The 22,300-nt window shown below is 40.7% G+C and overlaps 1 protein-coding gene across 1 annotated transcript in view; it reads right to left on the bottom strand.

The window, feature by feature from the left end:
- ATM (ATM serine/threonine kinase) overlaps positions 1–22,300 on the bottom strand; it is a 122,912-nt gene that overhangs the window by 31,047 nt on the left and 69,565 nt on the right. The window contains exons 33-45 of the mRNA XM_059179712.1: positions 21,886–22,050; positions 20,942–21,074; positions 19,512–19,607; positions 17,453–17,624; positions 16,013–16,154; positions 14,813–14,989; positions 12,322–12,499; positions 9,589–9,676; positions 7,530–7,685; positions 4,190–4,277; positions 1,270–1,358; positions 1,071–1,173; positions 426–574 (exon numbers count right to left, since the gene is read on the bottom strand). Of these exons, the coding sequence (XP_059035695.1) occupies positions 426–574; positions 1,071–1,173; positions 1,270–1,358; positions 4,190–4,277; positions 7,530–7,685; positions 9,589–9,676; positions 12,322–12,499; positions 14,813–14,989; positions 16,013–16,154; positions 17,453–17,624; positions 19,512–19,607; positions 20,942–21,074; positions 21,886–22,050 (1,736 nt within the window). The remainder of the gene's footprint in view (positions 1–425; positions 575–1,070; positions 1,174–1,269; positions 1,359–4,189; positions 4,278–7,529; positions 7,686–9,588; positions 9,677–12,321; positions 12,500–14,812; positions 14,990–16,012; positions 16,155–17,452; positions 17,625–19,511; positions 19,608–20,941; positions 21,075–21,885; positions 22,051–22,300) is intronic.

Raw genomic sequence — 22,300 nt, 5'->3', positions numbered from 1 at the left:
TATAAACAGCATCTTCCCGTGCTCCTGGGTTAGCAGTTTTTATAGAAGGAAACATTCTGTCAGTACAGGTAAGCAGACTTCTGGGAACCATCCCGCGGAAGTGCTGGCTAACCCAAGAGTCTGCACCAGGGTGTGGGAAGGGAAAGGACAGTAGTTTTCTTTGGATGGACAGACAGAAACTCTCGCGAGAAATACGTTATAGATTTCTATTTCCAAGCATCTATCTCTGGCGGGGAGTGGAGCTGCCCTAAGAGGCTGAAATCCACTCCCCGCACAGTCTCTGCTTCCTGCTGTCCTCCCGGAGCCATGCAGGCATGTCCACGGCTGGGAAAGCACACAACCCCCGTGATACTGAGTGACACGAGCAGCGGCGTGCTGGGCGGGGCTCAAGAAAGCGCAGCACACAGCACCCGAGCTCCCCTCACCTGACGGCGAGGCCGTGGTCCCACTGCATGTTCCTCCACGCTGCCTGGTAGTGGAGTTCCTGGAGCTCCGCGCACCACTCCTTGTTCTCACGATCTAGTCCTTTCAAATAGATGGAAAGAATATGGCAGAGTCCCAGATTTTGCAAGGCCTGAGCAGGAGAGTATTTAAAAAAAAAAAAAAAAAAAAAAGCTCAGTACTCAACAGAACTAGAAAAATAAAAAATAGCAAACACAAAAAGTAGCTTTCACAACACATCAGTGAAAATCCCGCAATCCTGCTTAGTAAGTTCCCCCCGAGGCGCAGAGGGCGCTCCCAAGCCTCGGCTTTGTGATGCAAGAACAGCTACAGGACGTCAGCCAGTAGCACAGGTGACCCAGACCCCAAGGAACGGCTTCTGGGAGACACGGCCCCGTGTGGCGCACTGGACCCCATGAGGAAATGTCTTCTGCTGGCAGCTGGCAAGACCACCATCACCAAATCCACACTCTCCCTGAGGTCAGTGACCTGACCGATTCAGCCGCGTGTCCCGCGGGGTTTTCAGCCCACTGTGAGCAAGGACATTCCCGGCTCTTGTGCGTCTGCTCGGACTGAAAGCAGCTCAGCACAAGGCCGGCAGTGCTGCTCCGGGGCAGGCAGCAGCTCACCTGAATTATCCCCGCCTGGCGGGTTGAGGATGAGATGGCCGTCTCGAGGTCATAGGTCACCAGGGCCTTCCCCCACATTGCTTCATGCTCGTATGTGCGTAGTCTGCAATGAGATTTGCAAAATCCCTTTGAGTTCCACGTGCACTGAAGTCCTTCACAGACAGAATGACAACAGCATCATCTAGAAACATGCGGTTACCTAGTGAGGGGCTGCAAGACCTTCCCTCCGCCACAGCCATACAGGCTATCGGGCTCTCCTATACTTCTGTAGATTTCTAAGAGCAGATCCTAAAAACAAGGCAGCAACAAACATCAGAGAAGGAAAAACGTCACTTTATAAATTTAGCAAAGTGTAACTTTTACCAGTACCAACATGTATCTCCCAACTCTAAATGTTATGTTATAAAAGTAGTAAATGTTATGTTACAAAAGGCAGGGATACTGAAATATAAAGTTTTTTTTTTAAAGATTTTATTTATTAATTTGAGAGAGAAAGAGTGAGAGTGAGAGAGAGCATGAGAGGGAAGGTCAGAGGGAGAAGCAGACTCCTCATGGAGTTGGGAGCCCGATGCGGAACTCGATCCTGGGACTCCGGGATCATGACCTGAGCCAAAGGCAGCCGCTTAACCAACTGAGTCACCCAGGCACCCCTGAAATATAAAGCTATTTTTTTTTTTAAGATTGCATTTATTTGACAGACAGAGATCACAAGCAGGCAGAGAGGCAGGCAGAGAGAAAGGGAGAAGCAGTTTCCCTGCCCAGCAGAGAGCCCGATGTGGGGCTTGATTCCAGGACCCTGGGATCACGACCTGAGCCGAAGGCAGAGGCTTTAGCCCATGGAGCCACACAGGTGCCCCTGAAATATAAAGTTTTGAACCAGCAACACAACAAACTGACTCCAAATAACAGAATGACTGACTAGCTGAAGAAAACCGCTCACAATTTCATGAATTAAAAAAGAAATCAATCCCAATACCAGGTTTTTAACGCATACAAAAATAATCATAGAACAAAAACAAATGGGGTGCCTGGTTGATTTAGTCAGAGGAGCATGTGACTCTTGATCTCAGGGTAGTGAGTTTGAGCCCTACAATGGGTATAGAAATTACTTAAAAATAAAATCTTAAAACAAAACTGTTATATGCAATACTTGTCAAAATACTACAGCATTTTTCACACAGTAGAACAACCCTAAAATTTGTAAGGATTGACAAAAGACCCTGAATTTAAAAAAAAAAAAAAAGAAAACAAAACCAAATAATCCTATCAACTGCTAAAACTGTGCTAGGGATAATGATGTCTGCGAAGTCTGACTCTTGAAAACTTGAATGTAGTAAAAATAAATGTCATGAATTTTTCTCTGAAAAACAAAAACCTCAAATTTGCATTATGTTAAAATTGGTAAAATGTGGTATGGATAAAGAAATGGCTTACTGACTCAAATCTCTGTTGTTAAGTTTGCACAAAATTGATGGTTTAAAACCATCTCAGTAAAATAAAAATGAGAACAGAAAACAATAAAAAACTGGGGTTGCCTGGGTGGCTCGGTGGGTTAAGCATGCAACTCTCGGTCTCAGCTCAGGTCTTGATCTCAGTAGCATGAGTTCAAGCCCGGCACTGGGCTCCATGCTGGGCGTGGAACCTGCTTAAGAAAAAGGAGAAAAATGAAAGAGTCAGAAACTTTTGCATAGAAAACCAGTCAAGCACTTCAAGTGCCTCATGCTTGCTCTGGGAAGTAATTTACTACATACAAATTCACTGACACTGGCCTAACTCTACACTTATAATTCTAATTAAACTGTTGATAATCATGAACATGAAATTGAGCCCTTGCTGTTGTTCATTCAGTACCCAAGCCCTGCACAGGGCCTGAACACATAGAAAATACTTTAAAAACTCAGTAAAAGAGGATAAGACTATAAAAAAAAGACCAAGGGAAAAGAGAAGGGAGAATGGGATCCGCCAGCAGAGGGCGCACACGTCACACAAGCCGTGCCTGAGGGTTCTAAGTGTTCCCAGGACATGGCGGGGGTGGCGGTGACCCCCCATCCCGGTCTAGTCACGTGAGGTTCTGGGGGGTGTGGGATTAGCAAGTGCTGCTTCAGGCAGGAGCCTAGAAAGGGAAAAACGAGAGACAGCAACGACATACAGGTCCTCCACAATGTCCAGCCAGCTGTTATGGAAGGGAGGCCAGAAAGGATGAAATAGAGGGAAATTATTTTATTTTTTCTTAAACAGGCTCCACACCCAACATGGGACATGAACCCATGACCCGAGATCAAAAGGCTCCTGCTCTAGCGACTGAGCCAGCCAGGCGCCCCTGAAGGGAAGTGATTTTAATAGTTAATAGGACTGTGAAGATGTTTAGGCACATTCAGAGGGAGCACAGCACAGTAAAGAATAAATCCTCTGAGAAAGAGTTCATAGAAAATGAAGCACAGGAAGGACCGTCTTGACCAGAAGGGGAAGGCGTATCTCTAACAAGAGAAAACATTAACGATGAAGCAGACGCAGGGAGATTTCTACGTCTGATGGTGGGACGTCATCTCCCTGTCCCGTTTTCTTCCAGAAGCAGGAGGCAAGCTATAAGCAGAAGTAGGAGAGACAACCAGGGCTTTAAGCAAAGTCGAAAGACCAAACTGTCACTTCAGAGGAATGAGCACACTAAAGAAATTCAGACATTAAGAGATTTATAGAAGAAGCCATCTGCCCTGAGGTGTGACATACACTAAAGAAGGAAACAAATGAATATATGACTATAAATGTTAAACGCTACAAAGAAAATGAACAGGCTACTGTGGCAGAAAATACATGGTATAAATTCACCCTGCGAGACAGGTGGTTTTTATCTCAACTTTCAGAGAAAGGAACTCAAGGTTGGAGAGGTAAGTAATTTTGTGCAAGATTTTACAACAAAGTGGCTGAGTCAGAATGAGAACTCAAGTCTCTCTGCTACTCCAAGGCCCAACCTTCAGACCAGGAACTTATGCACATGACACTCGGTCCAAAAAGTAACATCTGTTTGAAAATCAAATGACATCTCTATAATCTCCGCAACAAAATAATTATCCAAACTATAAAATAAATAGTATCGCAAATAAGGTCTCTATAATATTTACCTGTAAACGTATTCCAGTTTCTTCTTTACTTTTTTCACTCAAACTAGAAATAGCTGTACTCTGGCTTGCTTCTTCAAACGTAAGACTTCTGTTTGTAACAAGAGCATTTTTTTAAATGAGAATATACTACTTTGAAGCTTGTTAATAAAGACAGTATAGACTTGGATGGGAAAAATTAACCAAGGTCATAGATAAAACATAGTGAAACATTTACACTTTAAAATTCAATATAACTTACACAATTGTGAGCATTAATATTTTGAAGGAGAATCAAATTTTAATGACAGTCTGATATATGGGGAGGCCAGATACCAAAATACACTTATTTACAGAGCCTGGCCTGTTTCAAAACAGATGCTCCCCACTTCCTAAATGTTCTATCAGTGGTTTTACCTGAAGTTCAACCTCCTTAATAATCATGGGCACACAAATTAAGACCACAATGAGACACTACTTACCACCTAATAAACTGGCAAAAATTAGGAAGTCTGATGATATCAGGTGTTGAGAAAGCAGGGCATCAGTGGGATCCCTCTACCCCTAAGATTATAAAACTAAGCACAGGATGAAAACCTGAATTTGTGGAGTCCAAGGCCTGAGCTGTAAACCATGCATTTATATATAAGACACTCAGTCCCATAAGTGATTTCAACTCAGAAATCATGTCACCCCTGAACTGTTTATGACAAGAATAATCCAGAGTATAAAATAAATCTTAAAAGTGGCAGTACCTGTAGTACCTCTAGTACTCCTGTTCGGCCCCTTCCTTAAATGTAAGGCTTTCTACTCACCTCCTCCCCCCTGAACTACATTTCCAAGAAGGATTTAAATTGGTATAATGACATTAAAAATAATTTGGCATTATGCTTTTAAGGCTGAAATTCTGCATACCCGGCAACGCAATAATTTCACACTGAGACACAGATCATTAACCGGGGAACAGGCCAACGAACCGTGCTGTGTCCTTGCGAGGAACACGAAGCGGCAGTGATGAATGAACCACAGCCACACACGCATAAAGCTCACAAAAATACTGAGCAGAAAAACAAGTTGTAGAAAAGTCCACATATAATTCATCATAAAGCTCAAAAATGAGGAAAACTAAAGTATATTTATGGGTTCATACTCATCTGATAAAAACAACATCTGTAAAAACGAGGAACACAGAGCCCCTGGAGGGGCACAGAGCACCGAGGGATGGAAGCACACTGATAACCCCCGACCTTTCTATCCAGACACTACGGAGTTTCTTCACTAGCAAGTCATGGAGAGAGAGTCAGGTTTCAGAGGAGAAATCTGGAAACTGGGGAGACAGTCCTGCAGGTGATGACTTGGTCAGCCCAAGGCTGTAACCCTCCCTGGCAGTCAATGCCCCACTGGACCAGAAACACTGAAACCACTGAGGCCAGGAGCTAAGGCCTCTGCTCTAGATCAGAATGAGGGAGTTTTGGATTTCTCTCTGAAATAACTACGGACACTAACTTGGAAATTTCATTTGTGCTCAAGAGCAAGTTAACAAATCCAACTGCAGGGCACCTCTCCGAGTCACTGAAGAAAACTAGCATTCCCTGCCCTCCATCAAGCTCATCTCTCTGTCTGCTCTCCCTTTGCCATCAGGCACCTGGAGGGAAAAAGTCAAAACCAAACTGGTAAAGCAGACAGCAAGCCTTATGGTCAAGGACTCGTTCCTAAAGTTAACCAAAATAGGGGCGGCCTGGGTGGCTCAATGGGTTAAAGCCTCTGCCTTCAGCTCAGGTCATGATCTCAGGGCCTTGGATCGAGTCTTGCAGGGAGCCTGCTTCCCTGTCTCTCTCTGTCTGCCTCTCTGCCTACTTGATCTCTCTGTCAAATAAATAAATAAATAAAATCTTTAAAGTTAACCAAAATAAAACTCCAGGCCTTCCTGCTTATTAAATAAGCAATTTTTCAAAAATGTGTCAAATTCTATACAATCACCTGCCTACCAATTCAGGTGATTTTATTTATACCCATCAAAGAGTTCAGTTATTCCCTCCTGATTAGTAAGAAATACTCTGTGAAACCAGGATACTGAAACATGTTCAGATCAGAATTCCTAGCAGACCCTGACTCAGATTTTAAGTCTCTAAGAATAAGCAATAACCCATTTCACATACTCATCTTCAATTCTGAAGACAGAATTGTCTTTATACACAGTCTACAATGATGGTGAACACATCAATCCCATGTTATGCACAGTATCTACATATCGATTTTTGTTTTCAGTTGAAAAATAGAAACTAAAGACCAAGCCATAGAGTTAAGAAATCAGTCCAGGCACACTGACTGATGTTTGGAGTAGGATCTGAATTCTGGCTCCTGGTTTTCCACAGTCTAAGACCCACAGTACTTCCAGCCTAAGGACAACCCAAAGCAGAAACTCTAAGTCGCAAGCATGAGAAACGCAGCAACGTTGTACACCTAGGCTTCTTCGATTCTGTAATATGAATGGTTCTGTGGTTGGAAATCGAGGCTGACAACAAAAATAAACACTAGGCCACGTCAGATGAATAAATCCGAGGGTTGCTGGGATGATACAGTGCACGTTTTCCACTCTTTACCCTTGCTGTTTTTCCTTTTCCACTATGATCTAGGAAACACCTGTTCGACTCTTAGAAGAGTTTGAACTCAGAGGAAAAGCTAATTAAATCAGTAGAAATCCAGGTGGATAGCAAAGTAATTAAAGTGATTTAGAAACAGAAAGAAATCCGTTACATTACTTTATAATCAGCAAGTAAAACGGATTTTGAATAAGCTGAGGTATTAGGGGTAAAATTAATTTCACTGAAATTGGGGAATCACTCAATCATGTGAAAACTGTCTGTGATCACTTGTATTAAGTTCCCGATGCTACCTGCTGTGGGGAATATACAGAGACGTAACTGTGGTCTTTGTCCCCCAGGAGCTTGCTATCTGGAAAATTTCTACAAGTCTTATCTAATAAACACCCCTTTTACTTCTTCTTTTTTTTTTTTTTAAAGATTTTATTTATTTATGTGACAGGGAGATCACAAGTAGACAGAGAGGCAGGCAGAGAAAGAGGAGGAAGCAGGATCCCCACCAAGCAGAGAGCCTGATGTGGGGCTCCATCCCAGGACTCTGGGATCATGACCCGAGCTGAAGGCAGAGGCTTAACCCACTGAGCCACCCAGGCGCCCCACCCCTTTTCTTTCTTTTAAAATGTTATCATTTCACTTTAAAAGACAGACAACTTCTAAGATGTCATTTAAATGGAGAAGCAGGAGTAAAACAAACTATACTTACAGTGGCCCGAAACCATGTCAACACAAATTTAAAAAGCCAAAGGTCTGAATCCCATTACCTTCTGTCTTGGTCTTCCATGCTTTTCTTATCTGCGTAGATTTCTGCGTAGAGCAATGCTGTAAAGTGAGCAGCACAAGACTGAGCGACCTTGGCAACCTCTAGATAATTCAACTCCAGCCAGAAGGCATCATCGAAAACTGTTCCCAAGGAGGGTCTAAAGAAAAACGTAACATGCAGTTAGGTCCCTTTCTTCACCTTCAAAATCAAGAGAAAAGCATGCTCGTCTAGAATACAGTGCAATCGATCTCTGGTGAAAAAGAAAATGATGCTCGCGGGGCGCCTGGGTGGCTCAGTGGGTTAGGCTGCTGCCTTCGGCTCAGGTCATGATCTCAGGGTCCTGGGATCGAGTCCCACATCGGGCTCTCTGCTCAGTGGGGAGCCTGCTTCCTCTTCTTTCTGCCTGCCTCTCTGCCTACTTGTGATCTCTCTCTGTCAAATAAATAAATAAAATCTTAAAAAAAAAAAAAATGATGCTCGCGTGCCGCCCCCCAACATACAGCCGGCCCACTCTCAGCATGAAGAGCCCGAACTCTGACCCTTCGAAGAGCACCCGCCATGAAGGCGATGGGTCATCAGATCGTACAGATGTGGGGTTCACGTTTGCGCTCCATCAAGGCAACCACAGACCACAGGCTAAGCACGGGCCGCCCAGCATGGCGAGCAGCACCTACACACAGCTTTTCTAGTGCGCGACTGGATGCAAGGACTGTTTCTGCTAAGACACGATTATGTGTTTCTCCTAGTGCAGTTCATGTCCCAAGTTACCAAACCACCATCTGCTATGCTAACAGTAGGTCAGGACTGGAAAGGACCAGAGATAACACCTCTTCCAAAACCATCATGACACATGAGACGCGACAGAGAGTGGCTAAGGGCGCTGGTTGTGGAGGGGGCACAGACTGGTTAAAATCCAGCCGGGCCCCCCACCGCAAGCTGTAGCATCTGTAGCAACCTCACTTCCTGAGCCTCAGTTTCCTCAGTGGTAAAGCCTGGAGACAGCACACGTCACCAGCAGTCGCCGCAGAGATTCGAAAATGCTCACGGGCTGACGGGTCAGGAGCTGACACTTAACTACAGCGACCGCGGAACCTGCATTTCAGAGATCACACAGCTCCTAAGTCCGGGACTCGGACTTGAACTCGGGTCTTTACATGCTTTGTTCTATTCACTTTCTCTCCAGCTCTTCCTCGAGGCCTCTTCAGAACGAGAACTGAAGTAGAAGAACCTCTACGCTCTCCGGGGCCTGCCCAGGGCAAGACCACTCCACCTCTAAGAGAATTCCACACCGGACGATTCCAAGGTGAGAGGCTTCCCCACACCGAGGAAACAGAGGCTCCAGCTGCAGTTAAAGCTCTTTTCGGGCTTTCCCAGAAGAGGGTCTGGTACAGGACAAGAAAGTGAATCAGTAACCTTCTAACTGGCAGCCAAGACGCCGAAAGACCCAGCGCTTCCAGGAACGGAGCAGGATGGAAGAGGGGGACAAGACATAAAGGCGTGCGGGGATTTTTCAGTTTCCTTCTGCCTCTCCTTCCCACGCTTTGTCAACCACTGCCACCAGTCGGCCTGCGCACCACAAGCCACCAATTCTACCTCCCCAGTTACCAGTCTCCTACACTGTTTCCTCGCAACTCTGGTCAACGCAGGAGCAGTAGGGGTCAATCTGACCGTGACCTCTGGCAACCCCTACACTCACTGTTAAAACTCTCATGAGGACTAAGAGGAACAAGATACTGTACGATAGAACCATTTATCACCATCAAGAAAATCAATACCGCCACAGCACAGAATACAGAACCACGCATTTTGAGACCCGTGACTCACAGTAAAGAAACTTTATCTTATCCAGTTCCTGATATTGTCTTAACCAAAGTGTCACCCTGAATATGGATTATTTCAGGAAGATCCAAGCATCACACAAATTAAATACGGCACCTTACAGCAGCAGCACCTAAAATAATCATGGTAAAATTCAACCAGCAAAATTTAAAATTTAATTTTAAAATTAAAATTAACACTGCTAAATCCCCAAACTCAAGCAGCAATATTGACTTTGTTACCTCTTCTGTCTCCTCATGTAGTCCACAACAGCAAGCATTGTCCTCTGTGACTTTTTATCCACACAGCATCGGAACAGGTGCTCGGGCTCTGAAAAGGAACGAGCGCTCCCTTTAGTCCCGGACAGACCTGCTTACGCACACTCCTCCCTCGTGCGTCTGGTAGGACGTGCAGAACCTGGCACAAAACTGGTTCTTAATAAATATGAATGGAGAAGCAGAATTTAATGGCATTTCTTATTTTTGAAACAAACTACTGTGCTTAGGGACACCCAGGTGGCTCAGTTGCTGAAGTGCCTTCCTTCGGCTCAGGTCATGATCCCAGGGTCCTGGGATCGAGCCCCGTGTTCAGCAACCTGGTCCGTGGGAAACCCGCTTCTCCCTCTCCCTTTGCCCCTCCCCTGCTCATGCTCTATCTTTCTCTCCCTAATAAATAAAATCTCTAAAAAAACAACAACAAAAAAAACCTACTGTGCTTAGTAAAACTGAGAATTTAATTATATTTGTACTGGGTGCTCAGGATACAATCCCGAACACGACAGCCTACTGCTGTGCACACCAAACCCGAGACCACAGTGTGCCAAGGGCTAGCACCAAACAGGGGGACGGCATAGAGAGGCCTATCGAAAAGAACCTGATCTGAATAAAAGTTTCATGGGGACAGTGACAGAAGAGTGACAGTGTTCCAGGCACCAGTTACACTCCTGAGACGGCCAACAAGAATTTACTGGAACAGTACCACCTGTGCCGAACCCCAGAGCTGGAAGGCAGTAGGGACACTGGGCCAAGTGAGGAACAGACACTCACATTCTTTACCACAGAGAACATGCAGGATCTGGCCACCACATGGACATGGGAGAGAGGTTCTCGGGCTTGGGCAATGGAGTGCCACTCACTGAAGACATGAGAGAAGCAGGCCAAGGGAAGGGGATGAAGAGGGTAAGTTTACTTTGAGAAGCGAGTCTGGGATGCACAGGAGACATTCAAGGGAAGGCAGGAAAGGGACAGACATCACAAAAGATAAACCATTTAATCTAACAGCAATCGGGATCTATCTTCCTTTTAAACCACAGAATTTCACACATGAAATTTAAATTTCCTTTTACAGCCATATAGATACGGCACTTTACGTAGAAGTAAAATAAAACAGGCTATTTTTACCTATGAATGGTGACAGCATAAATATGTATGTATATATGGTAAGCATGAAAAAAGTCTTGGCCATGTTCATAACGAGCTGTCAGGTCATCGTAGGCGGTGACTGATCATATTACTTTAGTAATAAAAAGTGTTTTTAATATGACTTTAATATTATCTTAATATTTAAAGTTTAAATGTTTACCAGTAATTGAACTACGTACACCATATTTCCGAAATTAAGGACAGGAGATACAGTTTAGTTTGCAAAAGTCTGTATGAGAATTTTCATTTCATGAATTTCATTTTGATAATCTAAAGAAAATTCCCATAAGCATATTGTGGATCATTTACAAGACCAACTTGTAATCTACCAGAACACAGAAGGAGCTTCCATGTCTATGTTTAAAAATTTTATTATTTCACCTGAGAGACGGGTAAGTGCTGTTAATGGAGAAGAACTCGTAAAACACAGAACAGAGCAAACTGAGGTCGACCAGACATTGCGGTCATGTCAAGCAGAGGTTTCAGCAGTACAGAAAGGAAGACTGGAGAATCACATGGTCACAACCTATGCCGAAGTGACAGGAACCACAGCCGAGACTGGGGAAGAGCAAGTTGGCTGCCGTGAAACACACAAATCAACAATTGTCCGAGAAGTGTCCTGGTCTCACGTACACTAAGTGAATCTGTACCTGGTTTCATGTGTGCACATAAAATATGTTACTAACACATATTAAAGACTATAAGTTCACATTCTAGATTTGTGAATTTTTTCCCTTTAATTTTAGGTTTGAAAAACGGACCCCCAGCGAGCCTCCAGTACGCGTAGATGTATTCTGTATACACACGACACACTATTCCTCTCCTCATGGCAGTTCTCCTGCTATACGTTCCTACTGTGGGAAATAGTATGAAACATAAAAAGAAATTCAGTTATGTAAGTCAACAAAGTATAATCTATTTTGTTTTTTTCTGGGGGAGGGTTGTTTTGTTTTGGGGTTTTTCTGTTGTTGCTATTGTTAAAAAAAAAATCCAAGGAAGTATACCAAATATTAACCACAGTGATCCTAGATCATAGGATTTACAGGCAACTTAATTTTTAAATTTATGCTAATTTCTCTATTATTTTCCACAACAAATATTCTGTAATACAAAGGGTTATTTTAAAAAGATGAGTTGGCCAGATCTTTACCAAAAAATTTCAACCTCTCTTCCAGTACAGGATCCAGAATATTTGCTTGCATTTATTTGTATGCTTTTCCCACTGCGAGGATGCAGGCGGTCTTCTCCATATCTGGGGTGCCAGTGCCGAGCACAGGGCCTGACACACATGGAACGCTCAGTGAGCAGCTCCGCTATCAGAAGCCAAAATTCCCTGGTGACGTATTCTACATCGAGTGCTAACCCAGGTGCTTTACACACATTGTCTCATGGAAAATGGATCACAACTTTCATCTCCGTGCTCCAGATGATAAGAAAATAAATACTCAGAGGTTACAAAATTAAGCCAATACAGCATCCTGAAGGGATTCAGACAAAATCTTTCTCTAGAACTGAGAAGTTAACCATATAAATGCTAGAAATTTAACCGAATACCTGAATCCAAATTTGCAGGGGTCGTGGACCGGCTCGTTGGTGAGGAGTATCTGAAACAGTTCGTGAAAAATCCCTGAATGTGTGCAGAAAGCAGGTTTCTCCATGATTCATCTGTATCTTGGAGTAAAATATCATGAATCAAGTATGGAAGCACAGTCTGACAAAAGTCGGTTTTCACCTGGAACATACAAACATGTGGCATCAACAGTCCGCATGAAAATAATCTATTTCGCTTAACATTTTCATTCCGTTCCTGGCATCTCAGACTTAAAAGAAAAACGATAGACAAATCTGTCATGAACTCAATGTATCTCTAAAACACATACAAAATGCATGTACCAGGCAGGGCTCAAGAAAAATCAAAGTAACCTACAGTGTCGACGTGAAACGAAGGTGTTCATTACACAACTGTCCGTTGCCAGTCTGGGTCACACGCACATAAAGAAACAGGATGATGTTTACAAATGAAATTATTACATCATGACTGCAAATAAAATTTCAGAGTTGGAAAGTGTTACTAATAACAGTTTTCTAATTTGATATAAAGGAAAATGGAGAATCAAAGTTTAAGAGAAAAGCTGAAAATCTGATTTTTGTACATTTTCTACACTCAGTGAAAAGTCCTCCTGACTCTTCTTCTACTCAAGTGTTTATTATTTTAATAAGCTCCTATTTGAGTATACAATTTGGGTACTTATCTGTGACACACTCCCAAGTGTAGAAAAGCACTTTAATCCTTGTGGTACACTAAAATACTCTGCAACCTTATCTTCGTCACGGTACTCTCTTCATGTATTCATCACATACCACACTCACAGGACAGACGACAGACTACCAAATGCACACTTTCTTTTTAAAATAAAGACAAATAAAAACGGCAGTTTTAGAAATAAAGAACTGAAGGAATTTGGAATTGGGGTGTTGTGTATATGTGTATCTGGAACATTTTATCTTGTGGCGCAAAGTCAGAACTTTATAAAAAACCCTTGGCCATGTTCACTAAAGGGAAATGCTCTGTGTGTGTGTGTCAAGGCTATCACTGAGCGGACTCAGTACAAGTGCAGTGTAGTAATGCGGGGTGTGATAATTTATTCACTGCCAGCACTTCTTCTGTAGAAGCAAAGATTGCTTTTTAAACTGCTTTCAATGAAGGCACTTTATCAAACAAAATACTCTCCACTATCCGTTTTGGTTTCTTATTTCAAGTTTTTACTTGAATTCTAATTAGTTAACATACATGGTAAAATTGGTTTCAGGAGTGGAATTCAGTGATTCATCGCTTACATACAACACCCAGGGCTCATCACAAGTGCCCTCAAGTCCTCCTTAATGCCCATCCCCCACTCACCTCCTTCTGTCAGCCTTCTGTCTGTTCATTGCCGCGAACAGTCTCTTACGGTTTGTTTCCCTCTCTTTTCCTCCCTTCCCCTACATTCATCTGTTTTGTTTCTTAAATTCCACAAATGAGTGAAATCATATGCTATTTATCTTTCTCTGACTGGCTTATATCGCTCAGCATTAATACCCTCCAGTTCCATCCACACCACTGTCTATCAGTTTGTTACTTTTAACTGGTAGATGTTTGAACTAGTCAGATATTTTGTTTTCAAACTATCACCGAATCATGCTTAATGGGACCATATAAATTATATTAGCATTAAAATCTTAGAGCATCATGATACCAGACTGCTTTAGATGGCATACTTGATAAAAGCGTGTAAATTTTGTGTTTGATTTGGCATAAGCCTTTACTCTACTGAAACAAACTGTATTAGACCTTCAAAAATAAAAAAGCAGGAGCGCCTGGGTGGTTCAGTAAGGTAAGCATCCAACCCTTGGTTTTGGCTCAGGTCGTGAGCTCGGGGTCACGAGATAGAACCCCGCATCAGGTTCCACATTTAGCACGGCATCTGCCTAGAATTCTCTCCTTCTCTAGAGTGGGAAAGGTGAGAAAGAGAGTGCCTGCTCACTCTCTCTCTCTAATAAATAAATAAATCTTTCAAATAAATAAATAAATAAATAAATAAAAATTAAAAAGCAATGTTAACTGCTACCCTATCTCTTTTCTTTACTCAAGAAAGTATACTAGGGAAAGTAAATGACAACAACCTTAAAAAAAAATTTTAAAAAAGCAGACTTTTGGTTACTATAAGTAATTTACAATCATCAGTATTGTAACTATTGTTAGTAACAAACGATGCACCCTTTAGAGCTCATCTGGTACGTAGCTCTGCCACAGCTGAACCTGACCACACAGAGCTCCAACGACATGAAGATGCTCTGTTTGATGGACTCCCAACAGCTGAGCACAGATGCTTCCTGGAGATGACTTGCATGACCGCCCCCCACACATACTCTTTTTAGAAAGAGAGGCCATAAATACGGACTCGGAAGCCCAATGGAATGGCACAACCAAAGGAAACTATGAAAAGGCTCAAATACAAAAAGCACAGGTAGAAAGCGATTAAGGCAGACTCATTAATTTCCTTACTTCACACATTGGCTTTAATAATTGAAGGATTTCACTTTTTGTGCCTCCACTATCCAAAAAAGCACAAGTCAGCCTCTTTATCCAAATGTCATGGTTTTCACTTTGAGGAATCCACAGGCTCATATCATCCAGGCCTTCTAAAGGATTTTCTTTGTCTAGTCTGGGCACTTCCAAAAACTAGAAAGAAAACAGTCAAAACATGTAAGTAGAGTAATTAGAAATATGTTTTCTCTTTTCCATGCAGAACAAGTATCTAGGCATAAATCTGTTTCTAAACCAAACTAAATATAGTTAAAAATAATTCTGGAGGCACCGGATAACTCAAAATTAAAATACATTTATGTTCATATGGAAGGCCAAGTGGTATGATAAAGAATTACTGGTCTATGCAGTAGGATACTTGAGATCTAATCGCAGCTCACTAGTAGTATAAGACATACATCACAAACTCTCTGCCTCACTGGTCTCATGGACAAAACTGCTTCAAGTCTACCACAGAGAACTGACTTCAAAATGTTAAAACTACAGTGTTTTACAGATTATGTTACTGGTTTTATTAATAGTTTATATTACCACAAATTTCACTAAGACCAAAATTATACTTATGATATATTAAAAAGACTATTACTACAGTGGGTATATGTCCCAAAGTTAATTTGGTGAAAATTCTACTGTTTATCTCCCAACAGCTTTAGGAAAAGAAACTATTAAAGACAAACACTTAGACTGAAAGAGAAGCAAGAGTTCTTATATATCATTCAGAGTCCTTTCAGTCAAACGTGGTTATGATATTAAAGTGGAAAAAGGGAGAATCTACAGGTCACCTTGTATTTCACTAGGCAGCTGTGATACTTTAACTTCCTACAGAAATATACACTTGCTTGTTGCACAATACCTACAAACCACACCAGCATCAGTGGATTTCTTGGCATCAGTGTAAGGGTTTTCTACTCCTAAGACGAAAGGCCTATCGTTAAGAACGCCTCCTATATCCCAAGTCAGTCATAAGCTGACCTTTCTATCCCAACTTTTCCACACTGCTATAATTAAAAACACAAATCCGCTGGATTCAAATACAGCTGGAATTACTTCTAAGAAAAGTTAAATGTTAGTATAATACTATTTAGGCAACTTGATATTCATATCCCACAGCAAAGAGAACTGTTTGGGTATTCAATAAATATTTATTATTTGAGAGACCTTTTTTTTGGATGTTCTAAAAGGCTGTAGATAGATCAGCATCGGATCAGGTGTCATCTTGTAAATCTCCCAGAAACTATGTCCAGTCTTTGTAGCTAAAATGCTTTTCAAACAGGTAACAGCAGCTGATCGTACTTTGACACTGGAAAACATAATTCAGATGCTTACTAAGTATATCAACTACTGATAAATGTGAAACAACCTTCAAAAAATTTTAAATCTAAAATTTTAAATTTATTTTACAGGTTGACCCTTGAAAGAGTTAGGAGCACTGATCTCCACACAGTCAAAATCTGTATTTAAATCCTAACTCCCCCAAAACTTAACCACTAATAGCCTGCTGTTGACAGGAAGACATATAGGTAACACAGTCAATTAACATAGATTTATAAATGTGTTACATACTGTACTTTTACAACAAAATAATCTAGAGAAAAGAAAATGTTTTGAAGAATATAAAAGAGAATATTTTGAGAATATAAGAGAGAAGATACATTTATATACTATACTGTATTTAGTGAAAAAAGTCCACATATAAATGGACCCAGGCAGTTGAAACCTGTGGCATTCAACTAGAAAGTGTAAAGGTCAACTGTGTCAGGCAGTTTTTACTTAGGAAATCTTACATCTCTAAATAAAAAGTTAAGGGGCAACTGGGTAGCTCAGTGGGTTATCTTCTGTCTTCAGCTCAGGTTATGATCTCAAGGTCCTGGGATCGAGCCCCGTATCAGGCTCCCTGCTCAATGTGGAGTCTGCTTCTCCCTCTCCCTCTGCCCCTCCCTGCTTGTGTCCTCTCCTTCTCTCCCTCCCAAATAAAATCTTAAAAAAGAAAAAAAAAAAAACTTGGTAGTTAAAATTCTACAGCAACAATGCCAAAATTATCAAAAATTTTTAATATTCTTTCAGTAAACCTGAGTTATTTATCACTGCAGGAGGGGAGGGCCGCAAAGGAATACAAACAGAAGCAATCTCACAGCACCAAACAGAAATGAGGATAGAATCTGCAGCAATTTTATTTGCATAAACAATTAAAATGGGCAAAAGAAAACCCTGTCTGATTACCTTAAGATTTCTGGAGTTATGCTTCCTCTCTAGGACTTATTTTTAAAGGATCAAAATATTCTCAATGAGCACAGTGCCTTTGACAAGTGCCCAAAACATCTGCTTTTGCAATTCTCCTATTTTTGATGTGCTGTATCGAACCACCTGGCATTTTCTTATTGTTTGTCCAGTCTACTGTCACTAGAATTCAACATGGACCTTGTCTGGTATGCTCGTCCGTGAAGCCAGTGCCTGGTACACAGCAGGGCTTCAGGGATTATGGCAACTTGAAGGAGAATGTTTTGGTTTCAAGAGATGTTAATTTTGGTAAAGTATCAATCTCCCTGAGTATCAGATGAAGTAGATGCGAGCAGATATACGGGGTCATCCCATACTCACCAATCTTCTATGAGCGTGTTGTTCAGGTAGGTCAGCGTTATGAAGGTCCACTGAAGTTCTTTATCTACAAATAACTCGGAGGCCTTGGTAGAAGATGTATCTCTACTATGCTGTATAGCTATCGTGGAGAAATCAACAGGACCCACTTCTCCCAGGCAGCTCCCAACAGCCTCTAGATTTAGAAATTCCTTTTCAGTACAGTTGTTACTAAAGATCTCCCATAAAAACAAGTTTTCTAATTTCAAAAATACCATGTTTCATCATCCTTCAAGATTTAAGTGGTTTCTCAAAGACTCTGTATAGATTAAAGAAGCTACTATATATTGTAGCATTTTCTTTATATATCCATACAGGCAAAAGATATTTTCCCCTATAAAATTAGTAACAGAATACAGATAGTAAAGGATGAAAGTCTAAAGACAGCTACTGTGTGAACTCATCAACAGACTTTAAAGCTGTTAAAACATTTTTGAGGTATTTAAAGTACAGAAATCTTAAATACTCAGTTCAGTGAAAATTCACATACACATTTTTTTCCACCTGTGTTGTCACTACCCAGATGAAGACAGAGAACACCCTAATGCTCGTTCCCAGCTGTGAGGGAATTTAATTAAAATACCCCAATTTTTTGATAGCTCTCCTTTCAAAAGGCGGAGCCCTAGTTCCTCACCCCGAGTGTGGGGTGTACTTGGTGACTCACTTCTGACAAACAGAGTACTAGGCTTTCACTTCCCTGATTGAACTTATCCCCAAGAAGTGGATTCTCCTAGATATTATTATAAACAGAATTATAAACAGAATGAAATTTTCTTTCTAGATTGTTCACTGAGGGTGTATAGAAACACAACTAAATTTTGTGTGTGGATCCTATATCCTGCCATTGTGTCAAATTCATTTATTAGCTTTATTACAGTAGGTTTCTTGTAGATTCTCTGGGATTTTCTAGATATAGCATCATGTCATCTGTGACTACAGACAGTTTTATTTCTTTTTTTCCATTCTGGATGCTTTTTCTTTCTTCTCGTTCCACTGCTCTGGCTAGAACCTCCAGGACGACGTGGACCAGCACTGCTGAAAGCAGGCAACCTGTCTGCTTCCTGACCTGGGGGTGAAAACTTTTGGTCTCTCACTGCTAAGAATGACCAACTACACAGGAAAGCCTCTCCGGGCTCATGGAGCAAATCAGGTCTGTCCCTAGAAACAGTTAAACTACAGACAGACATGTGAATTCCTTGTTCAGAGGAAACTTCCAGGGTGCTGGTAAGGCTCTTGTTTCGAGCTTTTCGATCTGGGTGCTACATGCACAGATACTTTCTGCCTGTGAAAACTTCCAAGGTACATACTGCTATCTGCATACTTTTCTGCATGCAAAGTGTATTTCAGTAAAAAAACTTAAAAAATAAAGAAGTCCTCCAGTTATTAGGCTCCCACCGAGAAGACAAGAAAGACTCCACTGGAAGAAAGGAGAATCTGTGAAGGACCTTTTACTCCTCCGTTTCTCTTATTTGAAGCACCGTCGTGATGACAACGTCTGGGTGCCTTCATCCAGTGCTCACCAAGTCTAAACACCTCTTCTAGGTGGGATGTGCGGTGACTATTTACCTGACACTAGGACACCCCCCAAATCGTGGTAGGAAAGGGCCCAGATGTGGTTTTCCTATCTGCGTTTAATTCACCTAGCCCTCCAAATGCTTGTTCTTACTCTGCCCTATAAAAAAGATCCGTTAGTACTGGTCAGTTATATTTATAAAATATATCAGAAGTCAATTTATTTGCAACCTAATACTACAAATACTTATTTGTGACTTCTTCTAAATTTATAAGATGTTTTTAAGTGAACAGGGATGCACATGTGTAAATCACTAATTTTCACTTTATGCAAATGTTTAAGGAAGGAAAACAGGAAAGAAGAACTGCTTAGGAACACTTCAACTAAACAGAAATAAAACTCAGCTAGCTCCTCACGGTGCCCTATTATCCCAAATTGACAAGCTTTTACTGAATTTGAAAACAGAGATGACAACTCCAACATAAAAACTCAATTAGCCAAATGATTTACCTAAAACCTCCCGCTCCCCAGTGTGGTTCACAGCCATCCGGCATAACTGCAACAAGCTGACAATGAGCTTCACCATGATGCCCTCCTGCGGGTTACCTAGGAGCAGTTTAGAAAAAAATGGTTTCAACTACAATGGAGAAAACATGTTTCCTTACATTTATAGATTAAATTATCTGACATGAAAACTTTCATAAAAATTTTTAAAAAACATGGTTTTAAAACATGAGCTGGTCAAAAAACACAATGTGACTATATCTGAACTTCCTTGTAAAACAGAACCTTGGCAGTGACAGCAAAGCAGTATCTGGCAGACAGAGAAAGAGAAGCTGCGCCAATCAGCCAATACCTTAGCAAAATCACTAAGAGTTAGAAATACGAAAATCATTCAACATTGACCGGCAAGAAACTTGGAAGCACACTCTGGTCTTTAAACCCTAGATTCAGTCTAGACCAGCAATGTCCAACAGAACTTTCCACAACGATAGAAACGTTCTATAATGTGCTCTGTCCAACAACAGCCACGAGCGTCATTACTCCTGAGAACCTGACATGTGCTAGTACAATAATGAAACTCAATTTTAAATTTTACTGAACTTTAATTCACTGAAATTTAAATATCTAAAAACAGCTAATGGCTATTTTGGACAAGACAGGTCTGGACCAATGAATTACCCAAACACATAAGAACAAAAGAAAGAGGTGATCATCTTTTACACACACATGCATCTCAGAACAAAAGCACTATAAACTCTGAGCTCCTATGATCCAGACCAAAATCAGTTTTTAAAACTACTGGGAGAAAAAAAAAAATAAATAAAAAAAAATAAATAAAACTACTGGGAGAAAAAAACCACCATGGAAATAGGAAATTAATGGGTAAAAATTGAAAATCAAAACATAATAGAAAAAGTTTCCCCTAAGTATAATACTAAAATAACATAAACTCAAATCAAAGTAACATAAAAATGTTTTAAGAAAAAAAAAACTAATAACATATACAAATGTGTGTCTGTAGAAAAGCGCGCACACACACACACACACACATCCATGTTATATGTATGCACACACACAGGAGACTTAGAGTGGGACACATTGGAGCAATACCCACAGATTCCCCATATGCCTGGCCCTAAGGAATTCAAATGTTTCTTTCAGGCACTAGGGAAGTGGTTAAAAATGTTTCAAGCAGTAGAGTAATATGATTGTGTATGGGTTTAGAGAAACCATTCTGGCAGAGGTGTAGCGGATGGATAAAATAGGGTTAATTCAAGGTGAGGAGATCACTCACAATCTCTTTTTGTCTCATCATGATGAACTACATGATGAGAGTCTAAGGTCAGCCCATGCCAATTAAACAAAGAGTAAGAATTTATAAAAGACTCTCTCCAAAAGAAAGATGCACAAATAACCCGCGTCATTAACATCTGTACCCTGAGATGCTCTCATGAGGTCCACCATCTGGTCCTTGTGCTGAGCTAGCTGTCTGCGGAGATCCTTGAGTCCTTCCAGCCTTGTCAAAGGAAGTGCATCGTAAACACTCACAGAGAGAAAATGATTTATTTCCTAAAACAGAAAATTAGTTAAAAATGTAATGTGCTTTTTGGACATGGATGACGTCTATCAAATAAAACTCAGAGAAAAACATTAGTACATGTCTTTTACAGACACTGATTCATATCACTATTAATGCCACAAGGGTAGAAATAAATGCCTTCTTCCACTGCAAATCTGCCAATGTTATAATCACTTAAATTTTAATGGGCTCTCTCATGATAACATACTTAAGATTTTAAGATTGTAATAGCATCCTCCAAAGGAAAAGCTTGTATTTCTACTCATTTAGTACTATAACTCTAGTTTTATATCTTAGTACATTTAACTATATTGTCATATTGATATATAATCAAATATAGCATACGGTATTAAAATTATAACTTTTATACCAAAAATTACACGCAAACATAAATTTTCAAGTTTATAAAGATTAAAGTAAGATTAAAACTGGAAAAACCCCTTGAAAAGTCAAATATCATCTCTAATTCAAACATTAAGTTGTCCCTCAAAAGATCAGACGGTAATTTTAAGATACTAATAGATCAGATGTATATGAAAATCAAGCATATTTTAGAACAGATTCCTTCATTATTTAATTTCAGATCTTAACCAAGAAACCTTGATAGTTATAATTTTACTGCTATACAGGAGGATATATTAAGATTCAGCTTTTTATTTGTTGAAAGGGGGGCAAATCTTATTTTTTTAAACACAATTTTTTAAAAAGATTCAGTTTTTTACTTTTAGAGAATTGGAAGTTTTCAAAAAGTACTGCTCTCTACCCTAACACAAAATAGTAAGATGGCGGAATAATTATTACCTCCAAAAGTGAAAAGGGTCCTTTACTGTATTTAATTTTCTGCTGAGTAATGCGCAAATCCTTAAAGACATCGTGGTCAGGGAAAGGATCTAGAAGTTTAATTGTCATATAGAGGTTTTCATTATCCTTGTTATCTATCACTAAGTATTTCAACAAGTCCAATACCTAAACATAATTTAAAGAAGAAAAAAAAATCAAAATGGAAAAATGATTTAATTGTATTTTAAAGTCAAACAACCAAACCTACTGTATTAAATAATAAAAACTCTACTGACCCAGCTCAGATAATGTTCTAATTACTTCTACAGTACCACATGTGACTGTCCCTGGGCTTTCAAATGACTGAGCAAGTGTGTAAGGTGCTGCTACAGAATGGGCAGTGGGACAGAAAAGTGCCAGTACCACTGGAACATTC

This window comes from Mustela lutreola, chromosome 1, assembly GCF_030435805.1.
Source record: "Mustela lutreola isolate mMusLut2 chromosome 1, mMusLut2.pri, whole genome shotgun sequence".
NCBI classification, from domain to species: Eukaryota; Metazoa; Chordata; class Mammalia; order Carnivora; family Mustelidae; genus Mustela; species Mustela lutreola.
The sequence above is the reverse complement of the archived record's forward strand: the minus strand, read 5'-3'. Positions and strand labels throughout refer to the sequence as shown.